Raw genomic sequence first — 18,865 nt, 5'->3', positions numbered from 1 at the left:
AGGGATATGAATGAGCTTCCATAGGTGCGTAAACACGGCTACACTTGCTTCCTGTTCTCGCAAGGTGGGCTCATTGCACAGTATTTCTGCAGGTGAAAAAGGCTGCGGAAGCTGTTCCAAACCTGGCCGACTTGAACTTCCACGACATCAAAGACATGCTCGTCGCGGATGATGCGCAGCTCCACGACTGGATCAGAAATTGACCTTGGTGGCCCGGCACAAGCATCGCTGGTGGATCGGTGGACGCTGGCATTCGGATTCATACTAGGACAAAAAATTTGCTTGCCGCCTACTTTGCGTATTCGACTCGTACCTTTAATATATAGACGTCGAACGTACTCGCTATTAGCAAGCGTTGTTAACCTTTAATACAAAAAATATCCGATTGATTGCCATGATGTGAATCTGTGGAAAAAGATAAATAAGAAAAAGGCGAAATAACCTAGTGCAGCCTTCTGATGGGCCACGAAAGGGAACGAACTATAAGTTTGCCTCACCTTCGCTTGTTTAGCATTTATATTGTTCCACAACAAAGCAAGTATAATGGGATCTCCGCGCTGCAGGAGCTCATGCGTGGAGGCACATCTGCATACTCCCCGGTCTGTTGCGGAGTAACTCTCAATGGGGTATATCTGTTTCGCACAGCCAGCAGCGAAATTTCGCTTTCAATCAGCAGCACTGCTTTGGGAAACGAACACTTTTCGTGACACGTACGCTTACTAAAGCACAATTATATACCCTCTTCTCATCCCTGCGTCCATGGCATCCAGAAAACTGGTGGGCGTGCATGTGCCCTCCCCTACCTATGCTACGCAATGTGACATATAGGCCAATGATCTGATTCCTCACAAAACACGCATCAGCTAGCTCGCAAGGCCATTCAGGATTGTTGCGATGGCATTTTTTATTACCCAACAGTCAGCGTTTCCTCGTCCCGTTCGATGTGTTGTTCGCTCTAACAACGTCTAACAGCTGCCAACCGTCTCTAATGTTTATTGCGATGCAGTCCTCCCTCAGGTTTCTGTTATTCATTCCACTGTGAACTTGTCAGTCATCCAGGTTTATGCTATATTTGCATTCAAACCATGTTTTAGGTAGCTTAACCCTGCAGTTTTCTGCGACAGCCGCTTTCATTGTACCTTTTCCAATTTACACAACTCTGAACTGTCCTTAATATTTCTTACTCGGCAAGTCGGGTCTTATGGGCCACTGGGACAGCACTTTTCGTTTCGAAGTGTGCGACTCACGCGCCTGTGAACGAATTCCTCGACCGACCTCTTTTAGGCACTGAATGCCCTAAGCACAATTCTCAGCTAGCTAACGGTCGTGGTAATATTTACTGCAATGGCAGGTTTCACTACAATTTCTCCTGTTCCTCCGACAGCAAATTGGTTCACTTCAAAGTTATTGAACTACACAAATAATAATAGGAGAACCGGCCGTCTGCAATGCACCTTGTTGCGCAGCGCGTTGATTCATTTACCAGTAAGCAGATCATCAGCAGGAAAACAGGGCATCTGTAATGCACCTTGCTGCGCAGTGCTTTGAAATTTTTCTGTTCATCCAGCAGCAAACTGGTTACCTTTAAAGTATTTCACTGCACGCGAAGAATAATTGGAGAACAGGACGTCTGTAATGCATCTTGTTGTGCAGTGCTTTGAAATTTCTGCTGTTCATCCAAAAGTAAACTGTAATGAACCTTGTGTAGCAGCGCTTTGAAATTTCTAATTCAACAGTAAACTGGATCCCTGTAAAGTTGAACTACACCCATAAAATTGCAGAAGCGGACGTGTTTGTTGCACCTTGTTGAGAGGCGCCTTAAAATTTCTACTGTTAATCTTACAGTAAACTGGTTCCCTGTAAATTTTTGAAGGATACCAAGAGTAACTGGTTAACAGGACGTCTGTAATGAACGCTGTTGCGCAGCGATTTGAACTTTTTGCGGTTAATCCAACAGTAAACTTGTTCCCCGTAAGGTTTGTGACTCACGCCAAGAATAATTGGAGAACAAGACGTCTGTAACGCACCTTATTGCGCAGCGCTATAAAATTTCTCCTGTTCATTCAACAGTAAACTGTTTCCTTGTAATGTTTTTGACTCTACGCCAAGAATAATTGGAGAACAGGACGTTTGCAATGGAATTTGTTGCTCAGCACATTGAAATTTCTGGTGTTCATCCAACAGTAAACAGGTTTGCTTTAAGGTTTTTGAACTACACCAATATTAATGGAGAACAGGACGTTTGTAATGCACCTTGTTGCACAGCGCTTTGAAATTTCTGCTGCTAGTAGAACAGTAAACATGTTCCCGGAAAGTATTCGAACTACACCAAGAATCATTGGAAAAGAGGACGTGTGTAATGCACCTTGCTGAGCAGTGCTTTAAAATATTTTGTGGTCATCCACCAGTAAACTGGTTACCTTTAAAGTTTTTGACTGTCGAGAAAAATTATTGGAGAACAGGACGCCTGTAATGCATCTTGTTCCACAGCGCTTTGAAATTTCTGCTGTTCATCCTACAGTAAATTGGTTCCCTGTAGAGTTATTGAATCTACGCCATGAAAAATTGGAGAACAGGACCTTTGTAATGCACCTTTTTGCGCAGAGCTTTGAAATTTCTGCTGTTATATCAACTGTAAACTGGTTCCCTGTATAGATTTTGAACTACGCCAAGAATAACGGGAAAACAGGACCTCTGTAATGTGCCTTTTGAGCAGCAGGTTGAAATCTCTGCTGTTCAGCCAGCAGTAAAATGGTTCCCTGTCAAGTTTTTTGAGCCTATGCCAAGAATTAAGGAAGTACAGGACTTCTATAATGTACCCTGTTGCGCAGCGCTTTGCAAGTTATGCTGTTCATCTAACAGTAAGATGGTTCCTTAGAGTGTTTTGACCCTATGCCAAGAATATTTGGAGAACAGGACATCTGTCATGCACCGTGTTGCGCAGCGCTTTCAAATTTCTGCTGTTCGACCAACAATAAAATGGTTCTCTGAAAGCATTTTGACTCTACACCAATAATAACTGGACAACAGGATGTCTCTAATGCACATTGTAGCGCAGCGCTTTGAAATTTCTGCTCTTTATCTAACAGTAAACTGGTTCCCTGTAAAGTTTGACTCTCGCTAAGGATAATTGGAGAACGAGACGCCTGTAATGCACCTTGTGGGGCAGCGCTCTAAGCCATGAACAATTTTTGAGCGTTACATCTGTAACCATGTTGTAACCGCGTTACATCTGTAACCACGCACCAGTTTACAATTTCTGCTGTTCATCTAATAGTAAAATTGTTCCCTGTAAAGCTTGTGACTCCACAGCAAGAATTACTGGAAAAGAGGACGTCTAAAATGGTCATTATGCTTAGCGCTTTGAAATTTCTGGTGTTCATCCAGCAGTAGGCTTCCTCCCTGTATATTTGAACTACACATATACCGATTGCAGAAGACGTGTCTAATGCACCTTATTGCGAGGTGAATGAAATTTCTGCAGGTAATCATACTGTAAACTGGTTTCCTGTGAAATTTTTGAACGAAGCCAAGAATACCTGAAGAACAAGACCTCTAATGCACCTTGTAGGGCAGCGCTTTGAAATTTCTGTTGTTCATCCAACAGTAAACTGGTTCCATGTAACGTTGCCGACTCACGCCAAGCATACTTGGAGAACACGATGTCTGTACTGCACCTTGTCGCGCGGCGCTGTCAAATTTCTGCTGTATATGCAACAGTAAACTGCTTTCAGGTAAAGTCCTTGACTCGACGCCAAAAATAATTGGAGATCATGACGACTGTAATGCACCTTCTTGCGCAGCGCTTTCAAATTTGTGTTGTTCATTCTACAGTAAACTGGTTCCCCGTAAAGTTCTTGGCTCTACGACAATAATTGGAGAACAGGACGTGTGTAATGGACATTGTTGCGCAGCGCTTTGAAATGTCTGCTGTTCATTCTACAGTAAACAGGTTCCCTGTAATGCTTCTGACTCGCGCCAAGAATAATTGGAGAACAAGACGCCTCTAATGCACCTTGTTTCGCAGCGCTTTGAAATTTCTGCTGCTCATTGACCAATAAACTGGTGCCCTGCCAGATTTTTGAACTACAAGAATAAATGAATAGGACGTCTGCAATGCACCTCGTTGCGGAGCGCTTTGATAATTTCTGCTCTTCATTCAATAGTAAACTGGTTCCCTGTGAAGTTCTTGAGCCTACTCGAAGACTATTTGGAGAACAGGACCTCTGTAGTGCAACATGTTGTGCAGCGCTTTGACATTTCTGCTGCTCAACCAACAGTAAAGTGGTTGGCTGTAACGTTTTTGAACTACACCAAGAATAATTGGAGAACAGGACATCTATAAAGCACCTTGTTGCGCAACGCTTTGAAATTTCTGCTGCCAATCGATCTGTAAACAGGCCTGGAAAGTTTTGGAACTGCGCCTAGATGAATTGGATAGCAGGACGTGTGTGATGCACCTTACTGCACAGTGCCTAGAAATTTTTTCTGTTCATCCAGCAGTAAACTTGTTCCCAGTAAAGTTGTACTACACATATGATTGCGGAAGACCTGTCTAATGCACCTTATAGCGAGGTGCATAAAATTTCAGCAGGTAATCATACTGTACACTGGTTTACTTTAAATTTTTGAGTGGCAGCAAGAATACCTGGAGAACAGGACCTCTGTAATGCACCCTGTTGTGCAGCGCATTGAAATTTCTGCTGTTCATCAGACAGTAACTGGTTCCTTGTAAGGTTTCTGACTGACGCCAAGAAGAATTGGAGAACAGGATGTTTGTAACGCAACTTATTGCGCAGCGCTTTGAAATTTCTAATGTTCATCAAACCGTAAACGTGTTCCCTATAAAGGTTTTGAACTGCACCAAGAATAATGGGAAAACAGGACGTCTGTAATGCACCTTGTTTTGCAGCGCTGCGAAATTTCTGCTGTTCATTAAACAGTACACTGCTTCTTTGCAAAGTACTTGACTCGACACTAAGAATAATTGGAGATCATGACGACTGTAATGCACCTTCTTGCGCAGCGCTTTCAAATTTGTGTTGTTCATTCTACATTAAACTGGTTCCACGTAAAGTTCTTGACTCTACGCGAAGAATAATTGGAAAACAGGACATCTGTAACGTACATTGCTGCGCAGCGCTTTGTTATGTCTGCTGTTCACTGTACAGTAAGCTGGTTTCCTGTAATGTTTCTGATTCACGCTAAGAATAATTGGAAAACAAAGACGTCTATCACACACCTTGTTTCGTAGCGCTTCAAAATTTCTACTGCCAATCGAACTGTAAACAGGTTCGCGGGATGTTTCGGAACTATACCTAGAATATTTGGATAACAGGACGTGTGTAGTACACGTTGCTGCGCATTGCTCTTAAATTTTTTCTTTTCATCCAACAGTAAAGTGGTTGCTTGTCAAGTTCTTGATTCAAAGCGAAGAATAACGCCAAGAACAGGATCCTTTTAATGCACCTGGTTGCGCAGCACTTTGAAATTTCTGCTCTTCATCCAACAGTAAACTGGTTCCCTGTAAAGTTTTTTCCCTCTACGCCAAGAATAATCGGTGAAGAGGACGTCTGTAATGCATCTTGTGTAGCAGCGCTTTGACATTACTAATTTCATTCAACAGCAAACTGGTTCCTTGTAAAGTTGATCTACACCTATATGATTGCGGAAGAGGACGTGTCTAATGCACCTTGTTGAGAGGCCCTTTAAAATTTCTGCTGTTAATCCTACTGTAAACTGGTTCCCTGTGAAATTTTTTGAACGACACCAAGAATAGCTGGAGAACAGGACGTCTGTAATGAACCCTGTAGCGCAGGGTTTTGAAATTTTTGCGTTTAATTCATCCGTAAACATGTTTCCCATAAAGTTTGTGACCCACGCCAAGAATAATTGCAGAACAGGATGTCTGTAACGCACCTTAATGCGCAGCGCTATAAAATTTCTGCTGTTCAGTCAACAGTAAACTGGTTCTTGTAAACTGGTCCTTGTAACGTTTCTGAATCACACCAAGAATATTTGGAGAACAGGATGTCTGTAACGCAACTTATTGCGCAGCGCATTGAAATTCCTGGTGTTCATTCAACAGTAAATTGCTTCCTTGTAATGTTTTTGACTCTACGCCATGATTATTTGGGGAACAGGACGTCTGCAATGCAATTTGTTGCGCAGCGCTTTGAAATTTCTGCTGCTCATCCAACAGTACTGCACCTTGCAGTGCAGTGCTTTGAAATTTTTCTCTCCATCCAGCAGTAAACTGGTTCCCTGTAAAGTTCTTGACTCTGCGCCAAGAAAAATTGGAGAACAGAACCTTTGTAATGCACCTTTTTGCGCGGCGTTTTGAAATTTCTGCTGTTATATCAAGTGTAAACATTTAGCCCGTAAAGATTTTGAACATCGCCACTGGAAAACAGGACCTCTGTAATGTGCCCTTTGAGCAGTGCATTGAAATTTCTGCTGTTCAACCAGCAGTAAAATGGTACCCTCTCAAGTTTTTTGAGCCTACACCAAGAATTATGGACAAACAGCACTTCTTTAATGCACTCTGTTGCGCAGCGCTTTGCAATTTATGCTGTTGATCTAACTGTAAAATGGTTCGTTTTATAGGTTTCGGCTCTATGCCAAGAATAATTCGAGAACATGAAGTCTGTAATGCACCATGTTGCGCAGCGCCTTGAAATTTCTGCTGTTCATTGAACAGTAAACTGCTTCCTCGTAATGTTTTGGCTCTACGCCAAGAATAATTGGAGAACACGACGCCTGTAATGTAACTTGTTTAGCAGCGCTTTGAAATTTCTGCTGTTCATCAAATAGTGAACGGTTTCCATATGAAGGTGTTGAACTACGCCAACAATAATGGGAAAACAGGACGTCTGTAATGCACATTGTTGCGTTGCGCTGTGAAATTTCTGCTGTTCATCGAACAGTAAACTGTTTCCTTGGAAAATTCTTGACTCGACGCTAAGAATTATTAGAGAACATGACGATTGTAATGCACGTTGTTGTGTAAAGCTGTGAAATTTGTCCTGTTCATTCTACAGTAAACTGGTTCCCCGTAAAATTCGTGACACTACACGAAGAATAATTGGAGAACAGGACGTCTGTAAAGCACATTACAGCGCAGCGCTTTGAAGTGTCTGCTGTTCACTCTACAGCAAACTAGTTTCCTGTAATGTTTCTGACACGCGCCAAGAATAATTGGAGAAGACACTCTAACCCATCTTGTTTCACAGCGCTTTGAAATTTCTGCTGCCAATCGAACTGTAAACAGTTTCCCGGAAAGTTTTGAAACTACACCTAGAATATTTGGATAACAGGACGTGTGTAATGCACCTTGCTGCGCATTGCTTTTTATTTTTTTCTGCTGATCCAACAGTAAACTGGTTGCCTGTAAAGTTCTTCATTCAAAGCCAAGAATAACGCCAAGAACAGGATGTTTGTAATGCACCTTGTTGCGGAGCAGTTTCAAATTTCGGCTGTTCATCCAACAGTAAGCTGGTTCCCTGTAAAGTTCTTTCCCTCTACGCCAAGAATAACCAGACACCTGTAATACACCTTGTGTAGCAGCGCTTTGATATTTCTAAAATTCATTCAACAGTAAACTGGTCCCCTGTAAAGTACACCTATATAATTGCAGATGTGTCTAATGCACCTTCTTGAGAGGCGCTTTAAAATTTCTGCTGTTATTTTTACTGTAAACCCGGTTCCCTGTAAAATTTTTGAACGACACCAAGAATAGCTGGAAAACAGGACGTCTGTAATGAACCCTGTTGCGCAGGGTTCTGAAATTTTTGCTTTTAATCCAACAGTAAACTTGTTAGCAGTGAAGATATGTGACCCACGCCAAGAATAATTGCAGAACAGGACGTCTGTAACGCACCTTACTGCGCAGCGCTATAAAATTTCTGCTGTTCATTCAACAGTAAACTGGCTACTTGTAATGTTTTTGACTCTACGCCAAGAATAATGGAAAAACAGGACGTCTGTATTGAATTTGTTGCGCAGGGCTTTGAAATGTCTGCTGTTCATCCAACTGTAAACTGGTTCCTTGTAACGTTTCTGCCTCACGCCTAGGATATTTGGAGAAAAGGATGTCTGTAACGCTATTTATTGCGCAGCGCATTGAAATTTCTGATGTTCATTCAACAGTAAACTGCGTCCTTGTAATGTTTTTGACTCTACGCCAAGAAAAATTGGGGAACAGGACGTCTTTAATGCAATTTGCTGCGCAGCGCTTTGAAATTTCTGCTGCTCACACAACAGTGACGCACCTTTCAGCGCACTGCTCTGAAATCTTTCTCTTCATCCAGCAGTAAACTGGTTACCTTTAAAGCTTTTGACTGTCGCGAAAAATTATTGGAGAACAGGACGACTGTAATGCATCTTGTTCCGACCACGTACCCGAGCACACGAGGGTTGGACCTTCCCGCGTGTAGCCGTGCGCGGCTTAGCCGTGTCTGGGGAAAAGGGGATCCTTGGGGTTGAGCCGTAGCTGGGTGTTTGGACCTTTAAGGCCCCGCGGCGGAGGCAACACACCTCTTCGGCTTTTTCTTCACATAGACGGCACCTCCAGACTGACCCACCTGGAGGAAATCGGCAGTCGCCTTTTCCTGTCTCTCTCTCCCTACAACCTTCGTCTTTCCCTTACTTTCCACCTTTCCTGTCTCCTTCTCTCTTCTATTTACTTCCGTTCTCCTTGGCGGCAAGGGTTAACCCTGTGTGGTTATCCAACCTTGGGTACACCATATTTGGTTATAGTGGCGGCGTACGACTGGCGTCGTGCAGACTTGCATGCAAGCTCTGCCGCGTCCCCTCGTTGGGCTCCGTGTAGGGCGGTCGGTGCTAATGCCGAATTTTTATACATTTTCATGGAAACTTCTCTCCCCAAACTTCCCGATTGCCCTCAGAAACGAGGGCGCACCGAAGATTTATTGCAGTTGTTCAGACACCAAATACTGAATTTACCCCGCTTTCATGTTATTCACTCTGAAAAGTCAAACAAAGCAGTGCGAACCATTTCACCGTTCCTTGTTTCAAAGTCCCTGACTGTTGTTTTTGGCCCAGGTTACAAGGTATCGAGGATGGCAAGCGGCGACCTCCTCTTGGAGCTCCGCGATGTAGAACAATATGAGAAACTACCGCTACTAGTGTCATTTGGGGAAATCCCCATAACAGTAACCCCGCACCGTACAATGAACACCACCCGTGGTGTTGTGTCAGAGGATGATTTGCGTGAGCTGACTGAAGCGGAACTCCTGGAGGGCTTCAGTGAGAAAAATGTGATCAATGTCAAAAGAATTAAGATGAGGCGGGATGGTAAAGAGATTCAGACGAAGCACCTAATAATTACTTTTGGATCAAGTATCTTGCCCGAGTCAATCGAGGCCGGGTACATCAAGCTCCGTGTTAGGCTGTATGTGCCAAATCCACTCCGATGTTTCAAATGCCAGCGCTTCGGTCACAGCTCGCAGAGCTGCCGAGGCCGCCAAACATGTGCAAAATGCAGTGCCCACGAACACACATCTGAAGCTTGTGAGAATGCTCTCCACTGTGTAAACTGTGATGGGGAGCACGCCGCGTACTCACGGTCGTGCCCATCCTGGAAAAAAGAAAAGGAAACTGTAACAGTTAAAGTAAAGGAAAATATAAGTTTCAAGGAGGCACGCAGGCGGGTATCGTACCTGCCCAAGAAAACCTTTGGCGATGTCGAGCGTCAGGGGGCAGCGTCACAACGGCCTCTGGCGGCAGTCCGACGCACAAGCAGTGAGTCGGCAGCTACGCCAACCGCCCCCGCGGTGGTTGCAGCTAGCGCTACTCCGCCAACCCAGCAGACGGGGCCATCAACCCTGAAGGTGCGCGCAGCCGAGGCTGCCCCAACCTGCGAGGCCCCTTCCAGCGCTGGCAACAGCCACTGCAGCCAAATCCCTCAGGTAGCCCCATCGACCTCCGGGCTGGTGGGCGCAGGGGCCTTGCCTTCCGGGGTAGGACTCTCTCGGAAAACCTCTCGCTCGCAAGAGCGCTTGTCCGGCGTCTCACAGGAGGCAATGGACACTACACCTGTCCTCAAGGCGCACTAAACGCCTAAGGAGCGCCGAGACTCGCTCGAACGCTTCAAAAAGGGCAGAACCCCTGTTACAGGGCCTCGAAAGGGCTCTGTAATCTAAGGCATCCTTTCCGTTTCCGTAAACACAGCACCAATTTTCTCTAAATATGGATAAACAAATCATCCAATGGAATGTCAGAGGTCTTCTCAGGAATCTTGATGTGCAAGAACTCATTCATACACAATCCAAAAGTGCTGTGTTTACAGGAAACACACTTAAAACCAAAACAAACAAAGTTTCTTCGACAGCACGTTACTTTTCGCAAAGATCGCGATGATGCTATCGCATCATCGGGCAGTGTTGCAATTGTAATTAAAAAAGCATAGCCTGTCAACGTTTACAGCTACGAACGGCCCCTGAGGCAGTGACGGTTCGAGTTATTCTGCTAAACAAACTGATCACTATTTGCTACTTTATATACCCCCGCATTATAAACTAAGCAAACATGAATTTCAGTCCTTTATAGATGAATTGCCAGAACCCTATGTTCTTGGCGATTTCAATGCACATAACTACCTGTGGGGCGACCCTCGTATAGATGCGCGAGGACGTCTTGTCGAACAGTTCATTTTCTTCTGGTGCGTGTCTGCTGAATAAGAAGGAACACACATATTACTCTCTTGCAAACAAAAGCTATTGTTCCATAGATCTTAGCATAGTCTCCTTGTCTGTACTGCCTGAACTTGAATGGGAAGTTACCGACAACCCTTACGGCAGCGACCACTTCCCTATACTGCTAAGATCACCGAAAGAAAACGAATATCCACCACACGCTCCTAGGTGGAAGATAGAGACTGCTGATTGGGCGAAATTTCGATCTCTTACTAGTATCTCATGGGCTGACCTGTCTTCGTTAGGAATTGATGCTGCAGTCGAGTTTTTTACAGCATTCATAATAGATGTCGCATCTAAATGCATATCAGAAGCAAAAGGCTTGGCCTGCAAACGGCGTGTCCCGTGGTGGAAGGACGATTGTAGGATCGCTCGTGAAAAACAGAACAGGGCGTGGGGGTTGCTACGCGCTTCTCCCACTGCGGCGAATCTTAGCAACGTTAAAGTAAAATCCCAAGGCAGGCGAACCCGCCGACAGGCCAGACTAGAAAGCTGGCAGAAGTTTCTAACGAGTATTAACTCGTTCAGAGATGAGGCCAAAGCCTGGAACAGGGTCAATAGGATAAGAGGGCGACAAGCATATGCACTCCCTTTGGTAAACACAGAAGGCGATACCCTACAAGATCAGGCGGACTCACTTGGAGAGCACTTAGAGAGCGTGTGAAGTGCCAACCATTACTCTCAATCCTACTTGAAATATAAACAAATAGAAGAATGTAAGCAAATCATGAGAAAATGTCAACAGAATGAACCATACAACTGTCCTTTTAGTATTGCCGAGTCGAGAGCTGCCTTGAGCGCATGCAAGAGCTCTGCTCCGGGATCTGAGAGAATCATGTATGAAATGATCCAAAACTTACATAAAGACACCCAAGTTACACTAGTCACAATTTTCAACACAATTTGGGCTGCAGGATACCTCCCGGTTGCATGGAAAGAAGCCATTGTGATCTCGGTTTTGAAACAAGGCAAAGATCCTTCCTCAGTGGCAAGTTACCGCCCGATAGCCCTGACAAGTTGCCTTTGTAAGGTATTTGAAAAAATGATTAATCGGCGACTCATTCATTTCCTTGAACAGAGCAAAATGCTTGATCCTTATCAGTGTGGCTTCCGAGAAGGGCGCTCCACAACTGACCATCTTGTACGTGTAGAAGCAAATATCCGAGACGCATTTGCACACAAACAGTTTTTCTTATCCATATTCCTCGATATGTAGAAGGCGTACGATACGACGTGGCGTTACGGAATCTTAAGAGACTTGTCAGAAATGGGCATCCATGGTAGTATGCTAAACTTAATAGAAAGCTATCTGTCCAGTCGTATCTTCCGGGTAAAAGTCCGTAATGTACTTTCGCGTCCTTTTACGCAAGAAACGGGTGCACCCCAAGGAGGCGTGCTCAGCTGCACACACTTCATCGTGAAGATGAGCACGCTTCGCGCTTCATTACCACCGGCAATCTTTTATTCTGTTTACGTGGACGACATACAAATAGCTTTCAAATCGTGTAACCTCGCTGTATGCGAGAGACAGGTACAGCATGGCCTGAACAAAGTGTCAATGTGGGCAGACAGGAATGGATTTAAGATCAATCCTAACAAAAGCTCTTGTGTCCTTTTTACAAGAAAGAGAGGAATGATCCCAGACCCTTGCTTAGAACTGGGCGGACAACAAATACCTGTAAACAAAGAGCACAAGTTTCTAGGCGTTATACTTGACTACAGACTCACTTTCGTCCCCCACATTAAACATGTCTGAAAATGTCTGAAAACAATGAACACAATGAAACTTCTATCCCAGACTACATGGGGTAGTGACAGGAAGTGTTTAATGAATCTCTATAAAAGCCTCATTCGATCGCGACTAGACTATGGTGTCGTGATTTATCAGTCTGCCGCCCCGAGCGCACTAAAGATGCTAGACCCAGTGCACCATCTAGGAATCCGACTGGCCACTGGCGCTTTCAGAACGAGTCCCATACAAAGCTTATATGTAGAATCGAATGAGTGGTCACTTCATCTGCAGAGAACATACATCAGCCAAGCATATTTTCTGAAAGTCCACTCAAATCCTCAACATCCGTGTTTTAATACCGTTAATGACATGACATATGCTACACTTTTTCGCAATCGTCCCTCCGTAAGACAGCCTTTCTCGCTGCGTGTGAGGGAGCTTAGTGATGAAATGCATGTCCCACTCCTCGAGCTCCGCCTAATGCCTCCAGCTAAGCTGCTACCTCCTTGGGAGTGGCAGATGATAAAATGCGATATATCTTTCATGCAGATTACAAAACACGCTCCAGAGATCGAAATCCAGATGCATTTCCGGTAACTGCAATACAAACACTCCTGCACGGAGTTTTACACAGACGCATCGAAGTCACGCGAGGGGGTGTCATATGCAGCCGTCGGTCCATCCTTCTCGGAATCCGATTTACTACATCCGGAAACTAGTATCTTCACGGCTGAGGCCTACGCAATATTGTCGACCGTGAAGCATATAAGGACATCAAAACTCAAAAAATCACTTATATATACGGACTCCCTTAGTGTTGTGAAGTCTTTGATGTCGTTCTGTAAGCACAAAAACCCTATAATAATTGAGCTCTATTCCGTCTAATGTAAAGCATATGTATCTAACCAGCATGTGATTATATACTGGGTGCCTGGCCATAGGGGCATCCAGGGTAACGTTCTAGCGGACCAGATGGCCACATCAATTGCATCACACACTGTTAATTCTACCACTGCAGTCGCTGTCACAGACCTGAAACCTTTCTTAAGAAGGAAACTGCGAAACTACTGGCAACGCTTGTGGGACCTGGAAACAAATAATAAGCTGCATGTAATAAAGCCACAATTAGGTTTCTGGCCTCCTGTAACAAAATCACGCCGGACATATGTCCTATTCTGTCGTCTAAGAATAGGACACACTTTTGGCACGCATAACTTTTTACTCACTGGAAATGAGCCTCCAACCTGTGGTAGATGCGGGGAGAGGCTGACCGTCCTCCACGTCCTCCTGGAGTGTCGGGAAGCCGAATATGACAAAGAAACATTTTCCCTTAGCATACCGGCAGCACATCCCCCTCCCTTCATCCTGTTATGTTACTCGGTGCAGAACCGCTCTTTGATACCAGCGCAGTCCTAGGTTTCCTGAAAGATGTTGTATTACATGTAATTAGTCCATACGTTCGTAGCGCCTCCTCTCTACAGAGGATAGCGCTGTGATAGTTGTTTCGCATAGCGCATGCCTCTCGTCCCTTGGGTTGAAGGGCTCTGGCGAGGCAGTAGTGCTCTTAGAAAATATTAGCATCTCGCATATTTTGTACATTGCATCATTTTTCCCAATGCATTCTAGTGTTCACAGTATTCGTCATTAGTCATCGCCATAATTTTATAGCACGTAGATTTTAGGCACTTTACTGCGACTATTTTTAGGCCACTTTACAGCCAAATCACATCTTCCATAATACATTAACATTACCACTTGTCATGGCGCTCTTTGGCCAATCCTGGCCCTTGCGCCACAAAACACCAGACATCATCATCATCATCTTGTTCCGCAGCGCTTAGATATTTCTGCTGTTCGTCTTTCAGTAAACTAGTTCCATGTAATGTTCTCGACTCTACGCCAAGAAAAATTGGAGAAAAAAACCTTTTCAATGCCCCTTGTTGCTCAGCGCTTTGAAATTTCTGGTGTCAGTCGAACAGTAAACAGGTTCCCGGAAAGTATACGAACTACGCCAAGAATAATTGGAAAACAGGACGTGTGTAATGAACCTTGCTCCGCATTGCTTTTTTTCTGTTTCTTTGTTGATTTTTTCTGTTGATCCAACAGTAAACTGCTTGCCTGTAAAGTTCTTGATTCAAAGCCAAGAATAACGCCAAGAAGAGGATGTTTGTAATGCACCTTGTTGCGCAGCAGTTTAATATTTCGGCTGTTCATCCAACAGTAAGCTGGTTCCCTGTAAGGTTTTTTCCCTCTACGCCAAGAATAACCAGACGCCTGTAATACACCTTGTGTAGCAGCGCTTTGATATTTCTAAATTTCATTCAACAGTAAACTGGTCCCCTGTAAAGTACACCTATATAATTGCAGATGTGTCTAATGCACCTTCTTGAGAGGCGCTTTAAAATTTCTGCTGTTATTCTTACTGTAAACTGGTTCCCTGTAAAATTTCTGAACGACACCAAGAATAGCTGGAGAACAGGACGTCTGTAATGAACCCTGTTGCACAGGGTTTTGAAATTTTTGCTGTTAATCCAACAGTAAACTTGTTAGCAGTGAAGATTGTGACCCACGCCAAGAATAATTGCAGAACAGGACGTCTGTAACGCACCTTACTGCGCAGCGCTATAAGATTTCTCCTGTTCATTCAACAGTAAACTGGCTACTTGTAGTGTTTTTGATTCTACGCCAAGAATAATGGAAAAACAGGACGTCTGTAATGAATTTGTTGCGCAGGGCTTTGAAATGTCTGCGGTTCATCCAACTGTAAACTGGTTCCTTGTAACGTTTCTGCCTCACGCCAAGAATATTTGGAGAACAGGATGTCTGTAACGCAATTTATTGCGCAGCGCATTAAAATTTCTGATGTTCATTCAACAGTAAACTGCTTCCTTGTAATGTTTTTGACTCTACGCCAAGAAAAATTGGGGAACAGGACGTCTTTAATGCAATTTGCTGCGCAGCGCTTTGAAATTTCTGCTGCTCACACAACAGTGACGCACCTGGCAGCGCACTGCTCTGAATTTTTTCTCTTCATCCAGCAGTAAACTGGTTACCTTTAAAGCTTTTGACTGTCGCGAAAAATTATTGGAGAACAGGACAACTGTAATGCATCTTGTTCCGCAGCGCTTTGATATTTCTGCTGTTCGTCATTCAGTAAACTAGTTTCCTGTAAAGTTCTCGACTCTACGCCAAGGAGAAAAAATCCTTTTTTTTGCCCCTTGTTGCGCAGCGCTTTGAAATTTCTGCTGTCAGTCGAACAGTAAACAGGTTCCCGGAAAGTATACGAACTACGCCAAGAATAATTGGAAAACAGGACATGTGTAATGAACCTTGCTGCGCAGCGCTTTGAAATTTTTTGTTCATCCAGCAGTTTACTGCTGGATTGGAGAACATTGGAGAACAGAACATTGGAGAACAGAATAATTGGAGAACAGGACGTCAGTAATGCACCTTGTTCCGCAGCACTTTGAAATTTATGCTGGGCACTACACAGGTGCACCTGTGTAGTGCACGTTTTTACGCAGGGCTTTGAAATTTCTGCTGGTATATCAATTGTAAACTGGTTACCTGTAAAGATTTTGAACTGCGCTACTGGAGAACAGGACCTCTGTAATGTGCCTTTTGAGCAACGTGTTGAAATTTCTGCTATTCAACCAGCAGTAAAATGCTTCCCTGTAAAGTATTTTGAGCCTACGCCAAGAATTACGGAAGAACAGGATTTCTGTAATGCACCCTGTTGCTAAGCACTTTTCAATTTTGGCTGTTCATTCAACAGTAAACTTTGAAGCAGCAGCAAAGGCCAATAATAATTGGGGAACAGGACGTCTGCAATGCAATTTGTTTCGCAGCGCTTCGAAATTTCTGCGGCTTGTCCAACAGTAATGCACCTTGCTACACAGTGCTTGGAAATTTTTCTCTTCATCCAGCAGTAAACGTGTTAAGTTTTTGACTGTCGCGAAAATAATTGGAGAGCAGGACGTCTTTAATGCATCTTGTTCCACAGCGCTTTAAAATTTCTGCTGCTCATCCTACAGTAAACGGGCTCCCTGTAAAATTGTTGGCTCAACGTCAAGAAAAATTAGACAAGAGGACCGTTGTAATGCACCTTTTTGCGCAGAGCTTTGAAATTTCTGCTCTTATATACTGTAAACTGGTTGCTTGCAAAGACGTTGCACCGCGCTAAGAATAGCTGGAAAACTGGACCTCTCTAATGTGGCTTTTGAGCAGCGCGTTGAAATTTCTGCTGTTCAACCAGCAGTAAAATTGTTACCTGGCAAGTTCTTTCAGCCTACGCCAAGAATTATGGAAGAACAGGACTTCTGCAATGCACCCTGCTGCGCAGCGCTCTGCAATTTATGCTGTTCCTCTAACAGTAAAATGGTTCCTTTAAATGGTTTTGACTCTATGCCAAGAATAATTGGAGAACAGGGCGTCCGTAATGGACTCTGTTGCGCAGCGCCTTGAAATTTCTGCTGTTCAACCAACTGTAATCTGGTTCCCTGAGAATATTTTGACTCTACGCCAAGAATAATTGGACAATAGGAGGTCTGTAATGCAGATTGTAGGGCAGCGCGTTGAAATTTCTGCTCTTTATCTAACAGTAAACTGGTTCCCTGTAAAGTGTGACTCACGCTAAGGATAACTGGAGAACGAGACACCTGTAATGCACCTCGTGGGGCAGCGCTCCAAGCCATGAACAATTTGTGAATGTTACATCTGTAAGCACCTTGTTGCGCACCAGTTTACAATTTCTGCGGTTCATCTAACGGTAAAATGGTTCCCTGTAAAGCTTTTGACTCCACACCAAGAATAACTGAAAACAGGACGTCTAAAATGGCCCTTGTTGCTTAGCGCTTTGAAATTTCTGGTGTGCATCCAGCAGTGAATTTGCTCCCTGTAAACTTGAATTATACATATGCCGATTGCAGAAGAAGACGTGTCTAATGCAGCTTATTGCGAGGTGCATGACATTTCTGTAGGTCATCCTACTGTAAACTGGTTTCCTGTGAAATTTTTGAACGACACCAAGAATAGCTGGAACACAGGACCTCTAATGCACCCTGTTTGGCAGCGCTTTGAAATTTCTGCTGTTCATCCAACAGTAAACTGGTTGCTTGTAACGTTTCTGACTGACGCCATGAATATTTGGAAAACAGGATGTCTGTAACGCAACTTATTGAGCAGTGCATTGAAACTTCTGATGTTCATCAAACAGGAAACTGGTTTCCTGTAAAGGTTTTGTATTACACCAAGAGTACTGGGAGAACAGGACGTCTGTAATGAACCTTGTTGCGCTGCGCTGTGATAATTGTGATGTTCATCCAATATTAAAATGCTTCCTTACGAAGTTCTTGACTCGACGCCAAGATTAATTGGAGAACATGACGACTGTAGTGCACCTTGTTGCGCAGCGCTTTGTAATTTGTGCTGTTTTTGCTACAGTGAAGTGGTTCGCCATAAAGTTCTTGACTATACGCGAAGAATATTTGGAGGACAGGGCGTCTGTAATGCACATTGTTGCGCAGCTCTTTGATATGCCTGCTGCTCATTCACAAGTAAACTGGTTCCCTGTCAGGTATTTGAACTACAAGAATAACTGAAGAATAGGACGTCTGCAATGCACCTTATTGCGGAGCGCTTTGAAATTTGTTCTTCATTCAATAGTAAACTGGTTCCCTGTGAAGTTCTTGAGCCTAGTCCAAGAATATTTGGCGAACAGGACGTCTGCAATGCACCTTGTTGTGCAGCGCAATGAAATTTCCGCTGTTCATTCAACAGTCAACTGCTCCTTTTGAATCTACGCGAAGAATATTTGGAGAGCAGGACGTCTGTAGTGCAACATGTTTGCGAAGCACTTTGACATTTCTGCTGCTTATCCAACAGCAAAGTGGTTCGCTGTAACATTTTTGAACTAAACCATCAATAATTGGAGAATGCGACGTCTGTAATGCACGTTGTTGCGGACCGCTTTGAAATGTTTGCTGCCAATCGAACTCTTAACAGGTTCCCGGATTGTTTTGGAACTACACCTAGAATAATTGGATAACAGGACGTGTGTAATGCAACGTGCTGTGCAGTGCTTTGACATTTTTTCTTTTCATCCAGCAGTAAACTTGTACTACACATATAAAGGTTGCAGAAGACGGCGTGTCCAATGACTCTTATTGCGATGGGCATGAAATTTCTGCCAAGAAATACTACTGTAAACTAGTTTCCTGCAAAATTTTTGAACGACACCAAGAATACCTGGAGAACAGGACCTCTGTAATGCACCCTGTTGGGCAGCGCTTCGAAATTTCAGTAGTTCACCCAACAATAAACTGGTTCCTTGTAAGGTTTCTGACTCACGCCAAGAATAATTAGAGAACAGGACGCCTGTAATGCAATTGGTTGCGCAGCGCTTTGAAATTTCTGCTGT

At 43.9% G+C, this 18,865-nt stretch overlaps 1 protein-coding gene across 3 annotated transcripts in view; it reads left to right on the top strand.

The window, feature by feature from the left end:
- LOC142569089 (uncharacterized) overlaps positions 1-18,865 on the top strand; it is a 143,718-nt gene that overhangs the window by 83,672 nt on the left and 41,181 nt on the right. The window contains exon 8 of one of the 3 annotated variants that reach the window (XM_075678596.1): positions 93-1,265. The exons of the other annotated variants lie outside the window; for them this stretch is intronic. Coding sequence (XP_075534711.1) covers positions 93-203 — 111 coding nt within the window. The 3' untranslated portion in view covers positions 204-1,265. Of the gene's footprint in view, positions 1-92; positions 1,266-18,865 lie in introns of those variants that run through there. 3 annotated transcript variants of the gene reach the window in all.

The sequence above is a fragment of the Dermacentor variabilis genome, unplaced genomic scaffold (assembly GCF_050947875.1).
Source record: "Dermacentor variabilis isolate Ectoservices unplaced genomic scaffold, ASM5094787v1 scaffold_75, whole genome shotgun sequence".
Lineage (NCBI taxonomy): Eukaryota > Metazoa > Arthropoda > Arachnida > Ixodida > Ixodidae > Dermacentor > Dermacentor variabilis.
This window is presented reverse-complemented; position numbering and strand designations above follow the sequence as displayed.